Here is a 16,615-nt window from a genome sequence, read left to right on the forward strand (position 1 = left end):
GATTATTAATATAAATGAGAATATAATAAATATTAAAATCGCAGATTGTTAATTTTAAAGAATGAACTATGATAAAGTTGTGTTCGATTTACGAGGTAAAAAAGACTCAGCATTTATTATTTAAATTACCTGAAATAATTTAAATTTAACATTATTTAATTATCTCTTATTATCGGACAAAGACTTTTAGATAATTTAGCTACATCTAAGGTTGACTTTAAAGTTAGCATTATATATAGTTTAATAACATTAATTGATTGATGTCACTTTCTTGATTTTCTTCGCCAGGTGAGCGTGAATTAGTGCAAAAGAAGACCTTCCAAAAATGGGTCAACTCCCACTTAGTCCGATGTTCGTGCCGAATCGGCGATCTGTACGTCGATCTGCGAGACGGCAAGATGCTGATAAGGCTGTTAGAGATCTTGTCGGGAGAGCGTCTACCGCGCCCAACTAAGGGCAAGATGCGCATCCATTGCCTGGAAAACGTGGAGAAGGCGTTACAATTTCTGCGCGAGCAGAGGGTACACCTGGAGAACATGGGTTCTCACGACATTGTCGATGGAAATCCGCGTCTCAGTCTGGGTCTCATCTGGACAATAATCCTGCGATTCCAGATTCAGGACATCACGATTGAGGAGACAGACAACCAGGAGACCAAGTCCGCCAAGGACGCGTTATTATTATGGTGTCAGATGAAGACCGCGGGTTATCACAACGTGAACGTAAGAAATTTCACGACATCGTGGCGAGACGGTCTGGCGTTCAATGCGATCATACACAAGCACCGTCCAGATTTGATTCAGTTCGACAAACTTTCCAAGTCGAATGCGATCTACAATCTCAACAATGCCTTCAACGTCGCGGAGGACAAGCTCGGCCTCACGAAACTGCTGGACGCCGAGGATATCTTTGTCGATCATCCGGACGAAAAATCCATCATAACGTACGTCGTCACGTATTATCATTATTTCTCGAAGATGAAACAGGAGACCGTGCAAGGTAAGAGAATTGGCAAAGTGGTCGGTATCGCGATGGAGAACGATCGTATGATACACGAGTACGAGAGTCTCACCAGTGATTTGCTGCGCTGGATCGAAGCCACGATAGAGGCGCTTGGCGATCGTAGGTTCGCGAATTCCCTGGTAGGAGTCCAATCACAACTTTCGCAATTCTCGAATTATCGCACGGTAGAAAAACCGCCCAAGTTTGTCGAAAAAGGTAATCTCGAGGTATTGTTATTCACTCTGCAATCGAAAATGCGCGCAAATAATCAGAAACCCTATACGCCCAAAGAGGGCAAGATGATATCCGACATTAACAAGGCATGGGAGAGGTTAGAGAAGGCTGAACATGAGCGGGAATTGGCCCTGCGCGAAGAATTGATTCGACAAGAGAAGCTGGAGCAATTGGCAGCAAGATTTAACCGAAAAGCTAGCATGCGCGAGACATGGTTGTCGGAAAATCAGCGATTGGTATCGCAGGATAATTTCGGCTTTGATCTCGCTGCTGTGGAAGCCGCCGCAAAGAAGCACGAAGCTATAGAGACTGATATCTTTGCCTATGAAGAACGTGTACAAGCCGTCATGGCAGTCTCGCAAGAGCTCGAAGCGGAGAATTATCATGACATTGAGCGTATCAACGCTCGTAAGGATAATGTGTTGCGGTTATGGAATTATCTTCTAGAATTATTGCGCGCCAGGCGAATGCGGTTGGAACTCTCCTTGCAGCTACAGCAGAACTTCCAAGAAATGTTGTACATATTGGACAGCATGGAGGAGATTAAGATGCGACTGTTGACAGACGATTACGGTAAACATTTAATGGGCGTGGAAGATCTGTTGCAAAAGCACTCTCTCGTCGAAGCAGATATCAATGTGCTTGGCGAAAGAGTCAAGGCCGTTGTTCAACAGAGTCAGAGATTCCTAGAGCATGGAGAAGGCTATCGACCGTGCGATCCGGCCATTATTGTCGAGCGCGTGCAACAACTGGAGAACGCGTACGCCGAGTTGGTGCGGTTAGCGATCGAACGTCGTACCAGGCTCGAGGAATCTCGGAAACTCTGGCAGTTTTATTGGGATATGGCCGACGAGGAGAATTGGATAAAGGAGAAGGAACAGATTGTATCCACGGGCGATATCGGTCATGATTTGACCACTATCAATTTGTTGCTGTCCAAGCACAAGGCATTGGAGAACGAGATACAATCGCACGAACCGCAGTTAATGTCGGTCGCAGCGGTTGGCGACGAATTGGTTCGACAACAACATTTTGGCTCTGATCGTATTCAGGAAAGACTTCAAGAGATTCTCGGAATGTGGAATCATCTGTTGGATCTTGCGGCTTTCAGAAGGCAGCGGCTCATAGAGGCTGTTGACTATCATCAGCTTTTCGCGGACGCAGACGACATAGATATCTGGATGTTGGACACTTTGAGACTCGTTTCGTCAGAGGATGTCGGTAGAGACGAGGCAAATGTGCAATCGTTGTTGAAGAAGCACAAGGACGTAACGGACGAGCTTAAGAATTATGCCGCGACTATCGATCAACTTCATCAGCAAGCGTCCACGTTGGGCGAACAGGACGCTAAATCGCCAGAAGTCCTCGAGAGATTGAATTCGATAGATAACAGATACAAGGAGCTTCTCGAGTTGGCGAAGTTGCGTAAACAGAGACTATTGGACGCGCTCTCGCTATACAAAGTATTCAGCGAGACCGACGGAGTCGAACAGTGGATCGGTGAGAAGAATAGAATGCTGGATACGATGGTGCCCGTTAAGGATATCGAAGATGTTGAGATCATGAAACACCGTTATAACGGCTTTGAAAAAGAGATGAATGCGAATGCATCTCGCGTCGCTGTGGTTAATCAACTGGCGAGACAATTGCTGCATGTCGAACATCCGAACTCTGAACAGATAATCGCGCGACAAAACGAGTTGAATCAGAAATGGGCCGAGTTGCGCGAGAAGGCTGAGAATAAGCGCGAGGAACTGAACTCCGCACATGGCGTACAGACATTCCACATCGAATGTCGCGAGACTGTGTCCTGGATCGAGGATAAAAAGCGAATCCTGCAGCAGACTGACAGTTTGGAAATGGATTTGACTGGTGTGATGACATTGCAGCGCAGACTCAGCGGTATGGAGCGCGATTTGGCGGCTATTCAAGCTAAATTAGACGCTCTGGAGAAAGAGGCGGAAGTCATACAGAAAGAACATCCAGAGGAAGCTGCAGTAATACGCGAGAGAATTGCGCAGATTCACCTGATTTGGGAGCAATTGACGCAGATGCTGAAAGAGCGTGATGCCAAGCTTGAAGAAGCCGGAGATCTGCATCGGTTCTTGCGCGATCTTGATCACTTCCAAGCGTGGCTCACGAAAACGCAAACTGATGTTGCCAGCGAAGACACGCCGACCAGTCTTGCCGATGCTGAAAAGTTGCTTACTCAGCATCAAAACATCAAGGAGGAAATCGACAATTACAGGGACGATTATCAGAAGATGATGGAGTATGGCGAGCGACTGACGACGGAGGCCGGCGACGGCGACACGCAGTATATGTTCTTGCGTGAGCGATTAAACGCGTTGAAGATGGGTTGGGAGGAATTGCATCAGATGTGGGTGAATCGTCAGAATTTACTATCCAACTCCCTGAATCTACAGGTGTTCGATCGAGACGCACGTCAAGCGGAGGTGCTTTTATCGCAGCAGGAACATATTCTTGCCAAGGACGAGACGCCGGCGAACTTCGAACAGGCAGAGCACATGATCAAGCGACACGAAGCCTTCATGACCACTATGGACGCCAACGACGAGAAAATCAATTCGGTGGTACAGTTCGCCGGACGTTTGGTCGATGAAGAACACTTTGCAGCTGATAAGGTGAAGAAGAAGGCTGAGAACATTAGTGAGCGTCGACGAGTTAATCGCGAGAAAGCCATTTTACTGATGGAGAAACTTAAGGATCAACTTCAGCTGCAGATGTTCTTACAAGATTGCGAGGAACTCGGTGAATGGGTGCAAGAGAAACATATCACTGCTCAAGATGAGACATACAGAAGCGCGAAAACTATTCACAGCAAATGGACTCGTCATCAAGCATTCGAAGCGGAAATTGCTAGCAACAAAGACCGCCTGCAGCAATTGCAGCAAGCCGCAGAGGAATTGATTCAGCAAAAACCAGATCTGGCGGAAATTATTAAACCGAAAGTAACTGAATTGGCGGAACAATTTGTCGAGCTAGAGACCACGACTCACGATAAGGGCGAACGATTGTTTGATTCGAACCGCGAGGTATTGATTCACCAAACCTGTGACGATATTGATTCTTGGATGAATGAACTGGAGAAGCAAATAGAGAGCACCGACACCGGTTCCGATCTGGCATCCGTAAATATATTAATGCAGAAACAACAGATGATCGAGACTCAAATGGCAGTGAAAGCGAAACAGGTTACTGAGCTGGATAAACAGGCAGAACACTTGCAACGTACAGTACCCGATGACAAGATGGAGGAGATTAAGTGCAAGAAAGAGAAGGTTGCCCAGAGATTTGCTCAGCTCAAGGCACCACTCATCGATCGTCAACGGCACCTCGAGAAGAAGAAAGAGGCCTTCCAATTCCGACGCGACGTCGAGGATGAGAAGTTATGGATTGCAGAAAAGATGCCGCAGGCAACTAGCTCCGAGTACGGAAACTCGCTGTTTAATGTTCATATGCTAAAGAAGAAGAATCAGTCATTGCGCACGGAAATTGAAAATCACGAGCCCAGAATCAATTTGGTATGTAATAACGGTCAGAAATTGATTGATGAGGGTCATGAAGATAGTCCCGAATTCCAAAAACTGATATCCGAGTTAACGGAGAAGTGGCGCGAATTGAAGGACGCAGTTGATGACAGAAACAAGCATCTGCTGCAGAATGAAAAAGCACAACAGTACTTCTTTGATGCTACTGAGGCCGAGTCATGGATGAGCGAGCAAGAGTTGTATATGATGGTCGAGGATCGCGGAAAAGATGAAATTTCTGCACAGAACCTAATGAAGAAGCACGAGTCGCTTGAACATGCGGTCGAAGATTACGCAGAGACGATTCGTCAGCTAGGCGAGACCGCTAGGCAGCTAATAAATGATCAACATCCATTGGCCGATCAAATTGCCGTAAAACAGTCGCAGGTGGATAAATTGTATGCTGGCCTGAAAGATCTGGCGGGCGAGCGACGCGCCAAACTCGACGAGGCACTTCAATTGTTTATGCTGAATCGAGAAGTCGATGATCTCGAACAATGGATCCAGGAGAGAGAACTGGTCGCCGGTAGTCACGAGTTGGGTCAGGATTACGATCATGTGACGTTGCTGTGGGAGAGATTCAAGGAGTTCGCGCGCGACACCGAGGCGATCGGTTCCGAGCGAGTGGAGGCCGTGAATGGCATCGCCGATTCTCTTATCGCTACCGGGCATTCTGACGCGGCGACAATTGCCGAATGGAAAGATGGCTTGAATGAGGTCTGGCAGGATCTGCTGGAACTGATCGAGACGCGCACGCAAATGTTGGCGGCCAGTCGCGAATTGCACAAATTCTTCCACGACTGCAAGGATGTTCTTGGCAGAATTCTGGAGAAACAAAACGCCATGTCCGACGAATTGGGTCGCGACGCCGGCTCGGTGTCAGCCCTTCAACGTAAACACGCCAATTTCATTCAGGATCTGTCTACGTTGCAGAATCAAGTGACGCAGATCGAGGAAGAATCCGCCAAACTGCAAGCAAGCTATGCAGGCGACAAGGCGCGAGAGATTACGAATCGTGAGGCCGAGGTCGTAGCGGCGTGGAACAACTTGCAATCGTTATGCGAGGGCAGACGAACCAAATTAGAGGATACAGGTGATCTCTTCAGATTCTTTAATATGGTCAGAACCTTGATGATCTGGATGGACGATGTTGTGCGTCAAATGAATACTTCCGAAAAACCGCGCGATGTCGCCGGAGTCGAATTACTGATGAACAATCATCAGAGTTTGAAGGCGGAGATTGACGCCCGGGAGGATAATCTCATGGCGTGCATTACTCTCGGGAAAGACCTGTTGGCTAGGAATCATTATGCCAGTGCGCAGATAAAAGAGAAACTGGCGGCATTAACCGATCACAGGAACGCACTGTTACACCGATGGGAGGAACGTTGGGAGAACTTGCAACTTAGTAAGTTGTACAATATTTCTTATTCGAAAAATGTTTCGATCTTGTATGATATATTCTAATACTTGCGCTTACTTATGTTTGCTGCAGTTTTGGAAGTTTACCAATTTGCCCGAGATGCGGCAGTTGCTGAAGCATGGTTAATAGCTCAAGAGCCGTATCTTATGAGCCAGGAGCTTGGTGTAAGTGGTTGCTTTAAAACTAAAAACTTGAATTTTTAATAGGATCTTCTTTAAAACAAACTTATTATTTTCTACAGCATACTATCGACGAAGTTGAGAATTTAATCAAGAAACACGAGGCTTTCGAAAAATCGGCAGCTGCACAAGAGGAAAGGTTTAGTGCCTTGCACCGACTTACTACTGTAAGTAGTTTCATGAGAAATACGTAGCCAGATAATCTTGTAATAAAAAAGCTTGTAAAAATACTGAAATTTTTTCGTGTTGTTGAAATATGTCAATTTTTCGCAATAAAATATTTTTTGTCTTTTTTATGAAATAATATAGTTTAATTAGAAAATTATGATTCAGTAATAAATTGTTTTTGTCTTTTTAATGCAGTTCGAATTGAAAGAACTAAAACGACGAGAGCAAGAAAGAGAGGAAGAAGAAAGACGCAAGAAGGAGGAAGCAGCGGCGGCGGAGGCTGCACGTTTAGCCAAGGCGACGCCTGTTACTAGTCCAGATGAACCACCTAGCGAAAGGTAATGCGTGAATATCTTGTTGCAATCCATTATTATTTCACAACGTTATACGTTAAACGATATTATAAGAATTTTTCTTATTACAGAGCCGAAACCGACGGGGCAATGAGTGGAGAACGCGGAGAAGATGATGGACACGGTAATATAACTGCATATAATGGCTATGTCTTGGGTTTTACTAATCGAAACTGTGACAACTTTTTCTCGGTACTTACCGCGTCTTCTAATTCTATCTACGGTTTTGCACTCTGTTTAAAAATGCTGACATAGAATAACCGGTATATAACACATTCGTATTTAGAATATAATGTCGAGTGCTTTTTCCTAATAGAATTGTATTTTCGTATTTGTATAATTGACTTGGCGTGGTAATGATTGCGATTGGTAGTAATATTGTGAATCGAAAAAGTGAAAAAGCGGAACGAGAGTAACGTTTTACTTCTTCTTCTGTCATGACTAATAATCGCGGTGCAACACGGAGAAATCTGGTTTCTGACGTAAAATTCAATTCTGACGATTTAGTATTACGAATGCGGTTTGTCTGGATAAGCATGTGACATAACGCTAACAGCACGTTTATTTTTGCCTTTTCCCACCTATACCCGAAATTTAATCCGATCCCATATTAAATCCGTCATCCACATTATTTTACCTACCCGAAATGCACCCTAATGCGGCACGGAATGCACGAACCACAGCGGCACATCGCAAGGCTTCTACACGTACACCACAGCCTCAAGACAAGCCCAAGGAAGGTGAGTGTTACGCGCGATAGGTATGAAACTTATCGAAGCGTGTGAGAATAGATTTCTGTCCGTTGGGTACATCTTTCTAATTACTCTGCAAGTCTTTCAGAATTAGCTTTTTCGAAGTTTCGAGTGAATTGTATCCTGTGTATAGGTTCCCATAATTTTTTACAAACTGGTGATGGACGAATGATTAAGTCATATCTTCAGTAACAGTATTTAACAACAACTGTTCTTCAAATTTCACATTAGCGTTAAGTCACATACATCGCATTAATCTTATATCTTTCAGCATACTTGTAGCCACGTCGCACTCTTGCTCTCACCCGCATAAATCACTTTATTTGCTTTTATTAACTTTTTCTCTAGCAGGTGATGGCCCGGTTATTCTGCCCGAAGTCTTTCTCCTGTTGCCTGACATCGATCATGTCACGAAAAAATGATTTATCGAACATTTAGACAAAAATTTGGTACGCACACGAGTGAAATCACATATAATAACATAATACGATGAAATACAAGTAAAATTCTAATTGTGTAGTCATAGTATTTCTGGTCATACTAATCTATTGCCATTTCATTCACCTGGTAGGTACATATTTGTTAACTATACTGTACTTCATTCTCGTCTACCGCACGATTGCGTTGAAATATAATTCCTAAATGCCTTGGAAGGTAAGCACATTCACGATAGTGTTTCATTTATCACTCTAGAAGCATGAAATTGGGTTCTGTCATTTGTATAAGTGTCGTATAGTATTTACGCTAATATTCGGACGGTCATACCATTATGAAGAATTATTCGTGAATTAACGTCGAGTTTCATATGCTATTAATTAACGCAGCATTCGAGTAGCAATTGGTATAACCGTGACGAATATATGCAACGCATTTAACAATGTATTATTCAAGTAATACATAGCATGATTTTGTGATTGGTGTGGTGTAGTGCATGCACAAAGACCTAGACAGCTGTCTTTCCGGGAAGGAGATGGAACTCAGCCTGTCACGCCAACATCTGTGAAAACTCCGCCGCATGGTACCCGCACGCCGACAAGTAAGTGTTCTCAAATACTCATCTCAAGCTATACGTGTGTCGAAAGGTCATTTATTAATATCTCCCGCCATTTAGCTGCCACGATTGTGAGTGTTTATTCAAGATCAATTCAGGTCTTGAATGTTCACTTTGATATAAAACACGAAAGATTTATAATGGTTGAGGAATTCAAGATATAGGAATATAAATAACACACTTGATCAAGATGAAGTACTGAAATAGTCCGGTTCTTCTTCGAAGGCGTCTTTCTTAATCGACAGTGGTCCGTAAGGACATAGATTTTTACCATTCTTATCCACGAAACAGCAAGCCTTCACAATTCGCAATACTTCGTCCACCGATCGCGGTAGATCGTCGTCATTTATCGTAACGTGGCGTACAATCTGTTGTCTGTCTATAACAAACAGAGCTTTAAATGCGTATCCTTCCTTTTCATCTAATACTCCGTAATCCCGCGTTATCTGATGATTTTTATCGGAGAGCAGCGGGATCTTCATTTCGCCCAAGCCTCCCTGTTTCCGCGGGGTCGTCACCCACGCGAAGTGCGAGAATTTGGAATCCGTTGAGACCGCTACTACCTCCGAGCCTGGTATAAAACGTGAGAATCAATAGTAATATAAGAGGAAATTTAATCATAATAATTTGGAACAAGCACATACGTAATTCAATATAAAACAATTAACTTGGTTTTCTTCGTGAACATTTATTTAACAAATCGTTTTTTTTTTACAAGAGTATTCTTTAACAACTTTGCCGAAAAATCGTGCTTAACACCGATAACGGAGAAGAAAAATGTAACTTCGTACCAAGAGCTTGAAATTCGGCAATACGATCGCTAAATTGGATAAGTTCGGTGGGACACACAAACGAAAAATCGCACGGGTAAAATAGAAGTATTAGGTATTTCCCCGCAAAATGCTGCGACGACAGTTCCTGCATCTTCAGATCGATTATCGCTACGCCCGACCAGGATGGGGCGGGTCGTAACACCGCTGGTATTAATTGCACCAATTGCGGTGTACGCGGTATCTCTGACCTTTCTACACAACAAGAGTTTATTGTAAACATGTTATTATATTCCTATTTATGATCAAATATTCCAGATGTGCTGTCGCAAATTGTCGCAATCACAGATAACTTTTTACGATCGACTGTATTTTTGTTTGGCGTCAGACTTCATTGTTCAAGATACGAGAAGTGTCGTTAGAATGTAAATTACCTAGGTCTATTTCTACCAACGTAGATTAATTTTAATCTTGGTTTAATTTACTTGTTATCTCATTCTAGTTCCAACAATTAGAAAGAGATAAAGAGTAACTTAATCCAAGATTAAAGTTAATCTACGTTGGTAGAAATAGGCCCTAGTAATTTTATTATTCGACAGCAAATTATGCTTGGAAAATGAGTATACGTTGATTTCTTTTTTAAAGTTTCAAGTATTTAATAAATATTTACATAAATATTTATAAACATAGGAAGATGAATTTTGACTTTTTTTTTTGATAACATGAAAAAATTTTGAAATTACAAATTATATATATCAAAATTATATATCATATTAAAGAATTACTTAAGCAGAATCGAGTAATGTATCGCTTATAACAGTCCATAAATGACATTGTCCTTTAAATATATTTATATACTGTATTACATATGTACAGATATAAGTAAAAATATATCTATAAATATATAATACATATTTTTAAGGCTGTTAATAATATTAATGTATGGTGCGACAAACGCGAAATATACCTATCTCCTACTTGTTACGTAGTTTGACAAGCGTGCATTGCTCATTCGGCATCTTATGCATGAGCATGTTGCATGTGCATACATCTTCGTATATTATTTCCTGTACGTAGTTAGAGAGCATGTAAAAAAGTAATACGCGTAACACGTGTGGATGTAAGGCCTATTAGCGGAAAATTGTTTACCTGATACAAATCTCTGCCTACAAGCTAGGGTACAAAGTAGGTAAGCTAATGAACGTTATGTGTGTTGCGTACGTCGTAAAGCTCCGAAAGGCTCCGAGGCTTCCAGGCGTAAGGAACGAAGTCGCAGCAAGTCGCCATTCAGAAGCTTCCGCTGGAGAAAATCTGCCAAGTCGCCGAGTTTAGATCGCAGTGGCGTGAGTGATGATGAGCACAGTATTCCTGGTAAGTGAATGAGAAGAAACATACACGATCGACAGTAATTACACTTACAATGTTTACACTTGTTGGACGCCACATATTTTTTTTTTTACACACTTTTGTTGCTCAATCGCTCACGCGATTATACTCCAATTTTGCTTTATATGCGTATATTTGCAGCACGAAGTATGAAAACGGTTTAACTTGGCGTCTAACAATAAATGATGTTACTGTTGAAAAAATCAGGAATAATCTGCTACGGTTTCAATTTATGTTCATGGAATTCTAAATTTACTATCGGAATGTTATTTAGGTAGAAGCTGAGATTAGATGGAATCTGACTTCTAATCTTTTTATTGATCGACCATGTTCTGATTATGTAGGTTTTTAAAAATCACTTCATCTCTCTTCTGTGTATTCAAGAAGACAACTGTAATGATTATATATGTTATATAATGGGAAGACATTCTCTTGGAACTAATTGTACCCCATCATTCATGCATTATTATGCCTAACAAATAAAGGAATGAATAATCGAGGCTTGTTTTTGTTCCAAGTGCTATTGTGAGCATAAATGTACAGTGTACATTGATTCGTTGGGAAGTTTAAATGTTAAACAAATGCATTATCTAAATTATTATAATAATGAAGAATTGGAAAATTAATAGGATCCATATAATTGGACGGTGTAAGGCGAATGCGTGTTGCGACTAATCCTCAAAATAACAACTGATTATTTGCAGCTTTATTGTTCGCCTGCGAAGCAAGAGACGCAGACTTTTCTCTCGTATAAATAATAAACTCATAATGCATCCGAAATGTTTTAGCCAATTGTTTTCTTATGAAGTAACAGATAGTAAAAATTTATTACCTTTCCAGAACCACGAAGTCCGGGCGACGACGAGTTCGAGGGACCGTTGCAACGGAAACACGAATGGGAAAGTACGACGAAAAAGGCGTCTAATCGCTCTTGGGACAAAGTGTACATGGTCGTGCGCGGGCAGAGCTTATGTGTATATAAGGATCAGAAGTCGTACAAAGCCTCGCCCGATCAATCATACAAAGGAGAGGCTCCTCTTGACTTACGAGGCGCGACTATTACTGTAGCGAGTGATTATACTAAGAAGAAACATGTCTTCCGAGTCAAGTTAGTGTTCGATATTATATATTATGCGTATTCTACGACATTGACATAACACCATTGTAAACTCTTTTTTTTTTTAGGTCGCAAAGCGGATCCGACTTCCTGTTCCAGGCCAAAGACGATACCGAGATGAATGACTGGGTGTCCGCATTAAATCAAGCGGCACAAGGAACATCAGGTGCAGGCACATCTAGGGCTCACACCTTGCCAGCCCCGACACAAGCCGAAACTAAGCGGCGTAGTTTCTTCACTCTCAAGAAAAAGTAAGTGTTCATTGGGAAATTTTGCTATTGCAATATCGTACACGAGAATTTTAAGATAATGTCCATAATAATATGAATACTTGAATCCAAGCGGAAAAGAATTTTAAGCGAATACCAAATAAAATGTGTAAAAATTTTTACAATGTTGACAAATAAAATATTCTCGCTTACGTCGTAATAAAATTCTAAATTTATATAATTAACAATGTTGCGAATATTTATATCATGAATTGTATGAGTTATTAAGTGATTTTTCAGTGTTTCAAGTCAAGATGTGTATTCTTGTATATAAGATGCCTGTTACTTCGTTATTATCTTGCATCCTTTCTAACACGTCCCGATGAAATTGATAGAGAATATTCTGTTAGCAATAAAAAAAAATACGCGTTTATCATTTTCCATCACTTTACTTTCCTTTAACACAACATTCCTCACGTTCCATTTCACAACACTAATTTTTTTTTAAACGAATTCTCTTGATTTTTGGGGGCTCTTTTAGTTTGAAATATTATTTCAATTAATTATGAAATGATACGATAACCAAATGTTTTATTTGGTTACCGTATAAAACATTATTCATTGTCATTATCATTCATGAGTGACGGACGATCATCTCGTAAAGCATAAGTCAGAAAATGATTCGAGAGAATACGCGCCCTCACTTCACATCATTACGAAATCCATTCGTCGTTCCTATCGCATTCGATCATATTTCATTTATCATATTTTAGAAAAGCCAAAAAGTAGAAAGCGATACCAATGAACATATGAAACACACAATTGGAACAACATTTAGAAATGCGGTGAGTCGCACACACAATCCTCTAAATCATTCTACCGTCGTACACTATTGCACGATTTTATAATCGATCATTATTCTCCAATTATTTTTCTTTTTTTATTTGATCTTTTGTAATGGTTAGAGCTTCTGAAAAATACAACAGGAATGTTCTTCCAATTGTGAATGCGGAATGGTTACGTAAATTCTCTGAAACGAAGAGGATTTGGATGTGTGTAGAGCTTTCTGTGTTTCGCCAACAAATCTTTAGTGATAAAGTGCTTGAGCGATACGCTACAGGAATAATATAGCCGGACAGATTCTACATCGATGTAAATTTCTGCAGAGAGTCTACGAGCTGAGATTCTCGTGCAGTAATACGACGGATTCGTGAAATGCAATTATCCTCTACACCATATTGTTCGACATCTACGTAAATAGGTGCTTTTTAATACGCATATGTACATCTATCCGCTTTTATTTTGAATACTTTTTTTTTATTCGCATAAGATATAGTGTGTTATGTAGATACTCAGATTATTGTATCATTGTCAAATTCTATATTGTAGCTATGTTCGACCACACCCGCTTCTGACATCGTCATTTATTCTTCACGCTTTTTCTGCTATCAGAATATTCCCAGGAATTTTTATCGTAGAGGTAACCGATCGTCCACGCGTCTACTTTCAGATGCGCGATGAGACACATATTGTACAATATGTGGCTCTTAGACGGAATATTTGCTATTTTTATATATTAGTTATAAGTGATATATAATTGTTTATGATGCGTTGAAATTCTTATATGGTAGCATCCTTCTTATGTAACTTATGTATTCCACAAATAATAAGTATATAGTGTATAAATGCATATAAGTTGCAATAATTAAAAGTAGAACGAGTATAATTAATTTTTTCAAGCGATTTATTGCCAGTTATTGCGATTTGTCTTAATTTCAATTTTTATTAATATTAAATTTCACTTAACGTAACTCATTAAATATCTTGAGAAATTATAAAACGCATTTTAATAATTTATGAGAATTTTAATTTCCTACAGTATATCCTTTCTCTTGTAATTTCGTCGTTGTACATTCAATTACTAAATTGTAAAACAACAGTAATATGGAAGTGACAGTTACTGGTTGTTTTGATGATAAAATATAATTATCACGTTTCACCTTTACTAATTTTCAGCTAAACTGGAGCAGTGAAGTACGGTGTAAAGCCGCTCGTAATGCGTCTACACAACATCGTGTTTATGAGAAAAATGTTTCGTCGCTCTACATGGTTAAAGCAACGCTAATATAAAATTAGAGAAGACGTGGCCACATGGTGTTATGAAATGAATTGAAGGACGGAGATTGAACGAGTCTTTGAAAACGCCTACTTTCGAAGAACAGAGATATTTAATGGTTATACGTTGATATTTACAAAATGTAGGCTATTGAAAGTCTAACTAAATTCGGTTCTTCAATGAATTTTGGACACTTTGCAATATTGCTAGTTGAAGAACAAGTGACATTTTCGATGTCCCACGTTAGCGTGATCAGACTTTTGACACGGAATTTAAGTTTTATTATATTTTACGTGTATACATATATACACATATATATGTATATATGTATATATGTATATATATTGTCACGCATCTTAATGGACGATTATTTCCTTATCGGAAACGATGATAAGAATAATGTCTTCTTTGTGGTACAAAGTATTTTATAAGTTGCTGCAATGTTTTTACATTCGGCAATTTTTTTAAAGAACGTTATTCGATAGAAGACGATAGCGCAATCTTGTTGAGTCTGTAAAGAACGTGGATTGGAGGAGATATATCTTAGTCATGATTTACGATGATTTTTATAATTACTCTACTTTATGATGAATTCAGATTTTTAATGCATTTTATTGCATTTTACACGAGTTCTCGTGCTACAGAGCAGATATAATCTCCGACAATGCGGAAAGAAGGGCGAGAACGATTCCAGTCGTATTGATCGCTTAGGATATATCGCTTTCATTATCATATTATCGCACCGCAGTATTTTACTTGACTTCTTTTCCTGCAAACATGTCTGTTTGCGTTTGGATGACTGCCATATATTTTAAGAGCCACACTAACTTGGGACATAATATTATATAAACTAGCTTTTAACAAATTGTTAAATATGCAGCGCGCCCTAAGGGAATAACGCATTGAAGAATTATAAAGAAAGATGTATAACTAACAAGAGAGAGTTTTCCCCCTCCCCTTCCCTTTCTCTCATACGATCCCGTATATCACACGATTCTATAAAATTGCAAAAGTATTTAAAAATCTTTTAGACTCGCGCAAATGGTACAGTTTGTATTAAGTGAGCGCTTACGGTAAATTATTATAGCCGTATTATATCACTGTTGCGAATTACTTTTGTACCTCACTTGATTCCGACTCGACATTTGGCGGACTATACATTACTCCTTTCGTAATTGTTAACTTTCTTTTTTAATATTTATCACATTTATTTCGTTTTCCTTTGTTTTTTCATAGACTATAGTCTCTATTTGAAAGTTTAAGAACCTCTCTTTGCTTCAGAAAAATTTTTAGTTTAATAATAGTTTAAATTTTGGAGGAACTGTAATTGTTGTTTTTGATAATACGCGAGAAAATGTTAAATTTTATTCACTTTTCAACTCGATGCGACTCTATTAATCAATCGATCCGGTGTGTGTACTTTGTCTCCTCGAAACATAATCTGCGATATAGTCTCTTTATGACGTCAAGTATTTGGGATGTTTAAGTTCGTCTAGAAATTGTATCGTCAAGTAAGCTTAATTATCAAGAGACTTGTATATACAGAGTTATATACACGCTCATATACACACACACACATACACACACATATACATGTCCGCGAAAATGATTCTAATCAAAATCGATCACTCGCTTTTATAATTTCGTGCATGTGCATTTAGCGAAAAAACATTAAATATCTGAGTCGCATTGTTAAGTAAACACAACATTTGGTATGTCATAGCTATGTGTTTTATATATAAATATATAAATATATATATAAATATATAAATACAGAACGATAAAGAGCATTAAGTTATAAGAAATAAAAATTATTATAATAGATTATATATATATATAAAATAATTGTCGAATTTTTGACATAACGTGATTTTTTTCGTTTTAAAACGACCTAATATATATGTTTCCAATAAATGTCTTGAGATATATTATCGGTGATTATCAATGAGATTAAATAAAAATTTCTTTAAGCATTTACCTGGTCGCTTTAATACGAAAAGAATATACAATATGCATCATTTAATACTCGCTTAAATTAAACTTTTGGTTGTATATTTCAGATTGTTATTCTCTCCGTTAGAACGTATTTGCGGCACAGTATTTTGCTCCAGCGAAAAAAAAAGTACTTCTTTCTTATACCTAACGCTATATCGTATTATTGACTCTATCGATTTCGTCTTTGCTTGTAAAACGGATTTGACACTCTCGCTTCATTCCTATATCATTGTCATCGTGCGAGACGCGAAAATGTGTAATTGTACGCGCCGATTACTTTATCCTCAAACCCTTCGTTGAGGTCAACGT

The 16,615-nt window shown here is 39.5% G+C and overlaps 1 protein-coding gene across 4 annotated transcripts in view; it reads left to right on the forward strand.

Moving 5' to 3' along the window:
• Nucleotides 1-16,433, forward strand: part of LOC105839473 (spectrin beta chain) — a 34,990-nt gene extending 18,557 nt beyond the window's left edge. The window contains exons 3-13 of one of the 4 annotated variants that reach the window (XM_036284637.1): nucleotides 289-6,195; nucleotides 6,283-6,374; nucleotides 6,452-6,556; nucleotides 6,753-6,895; nucleotides 6,982-7,034; nucleotides 7,594-7,650; nucleotides 8,591-8,698; nucleotides 10,714-10,854; nucleotides 11,710-11,977; nucleotides 12,055-12,237; nucleotides 14,212-16,433. In XM_036284637.1, the coding sequence (XP_036140530.1) occupies nucleotides 289-6,195; nucleotides 6,283-6,374; nucleotides 6,452-6,556; nucleotides 6,753-6,895; nucleotides 6,982-7,034; nucleotides 7,594-7,650; nucleotides 8,591-8,698; nucleotides 10,714-10,854; nucleotides 11,710-11,977; nucleotides 12,055-12,237; nucleotides 14,212-14,215 (7,061 nt within the window). In that variant the 3' untranslated portion in view covers nucleotides 14,216-16,433. The remainder of the gene's footprint in view (nucleotides 1-288; nucleotides 6,196-6,282; nucleotides 6,375-6,451; nucleotides 6,557-6,752; nucleotides 6,896-6,981; nucleotides 7,035-7,593; nucleotides 7,651-8,590; nucleotides 8,699-10,713; nucleotides 10,855-11,709; nucleotides 11,978-12,054; nucleotides 12,238-14,211) is intronic. The other 3 variants (XM_036284639.1, XM_036284638.1, XM_036284640.1) reach the window with 3 other exon arrangements.
• The last annotated feature ends 182 nt before the right edge of the window (nucleotides 16,434-16,615 follow it).

This window comes from Monomorium pharaonis, chromosome 3 (genome assembly GCF_013373865.1).
Source record: "Monomorium pharaonis isolate MP-MQ-018 chromosome 3, ASM1337386v2, whole genome shotgun sequence".
Classification (NCBI taxonomy): Eukaryota; Metazoa; Arthropoda; class Insecta; order Hymenoptera; family Formicidae; genus Monomorium; species Monomorium pharaonis.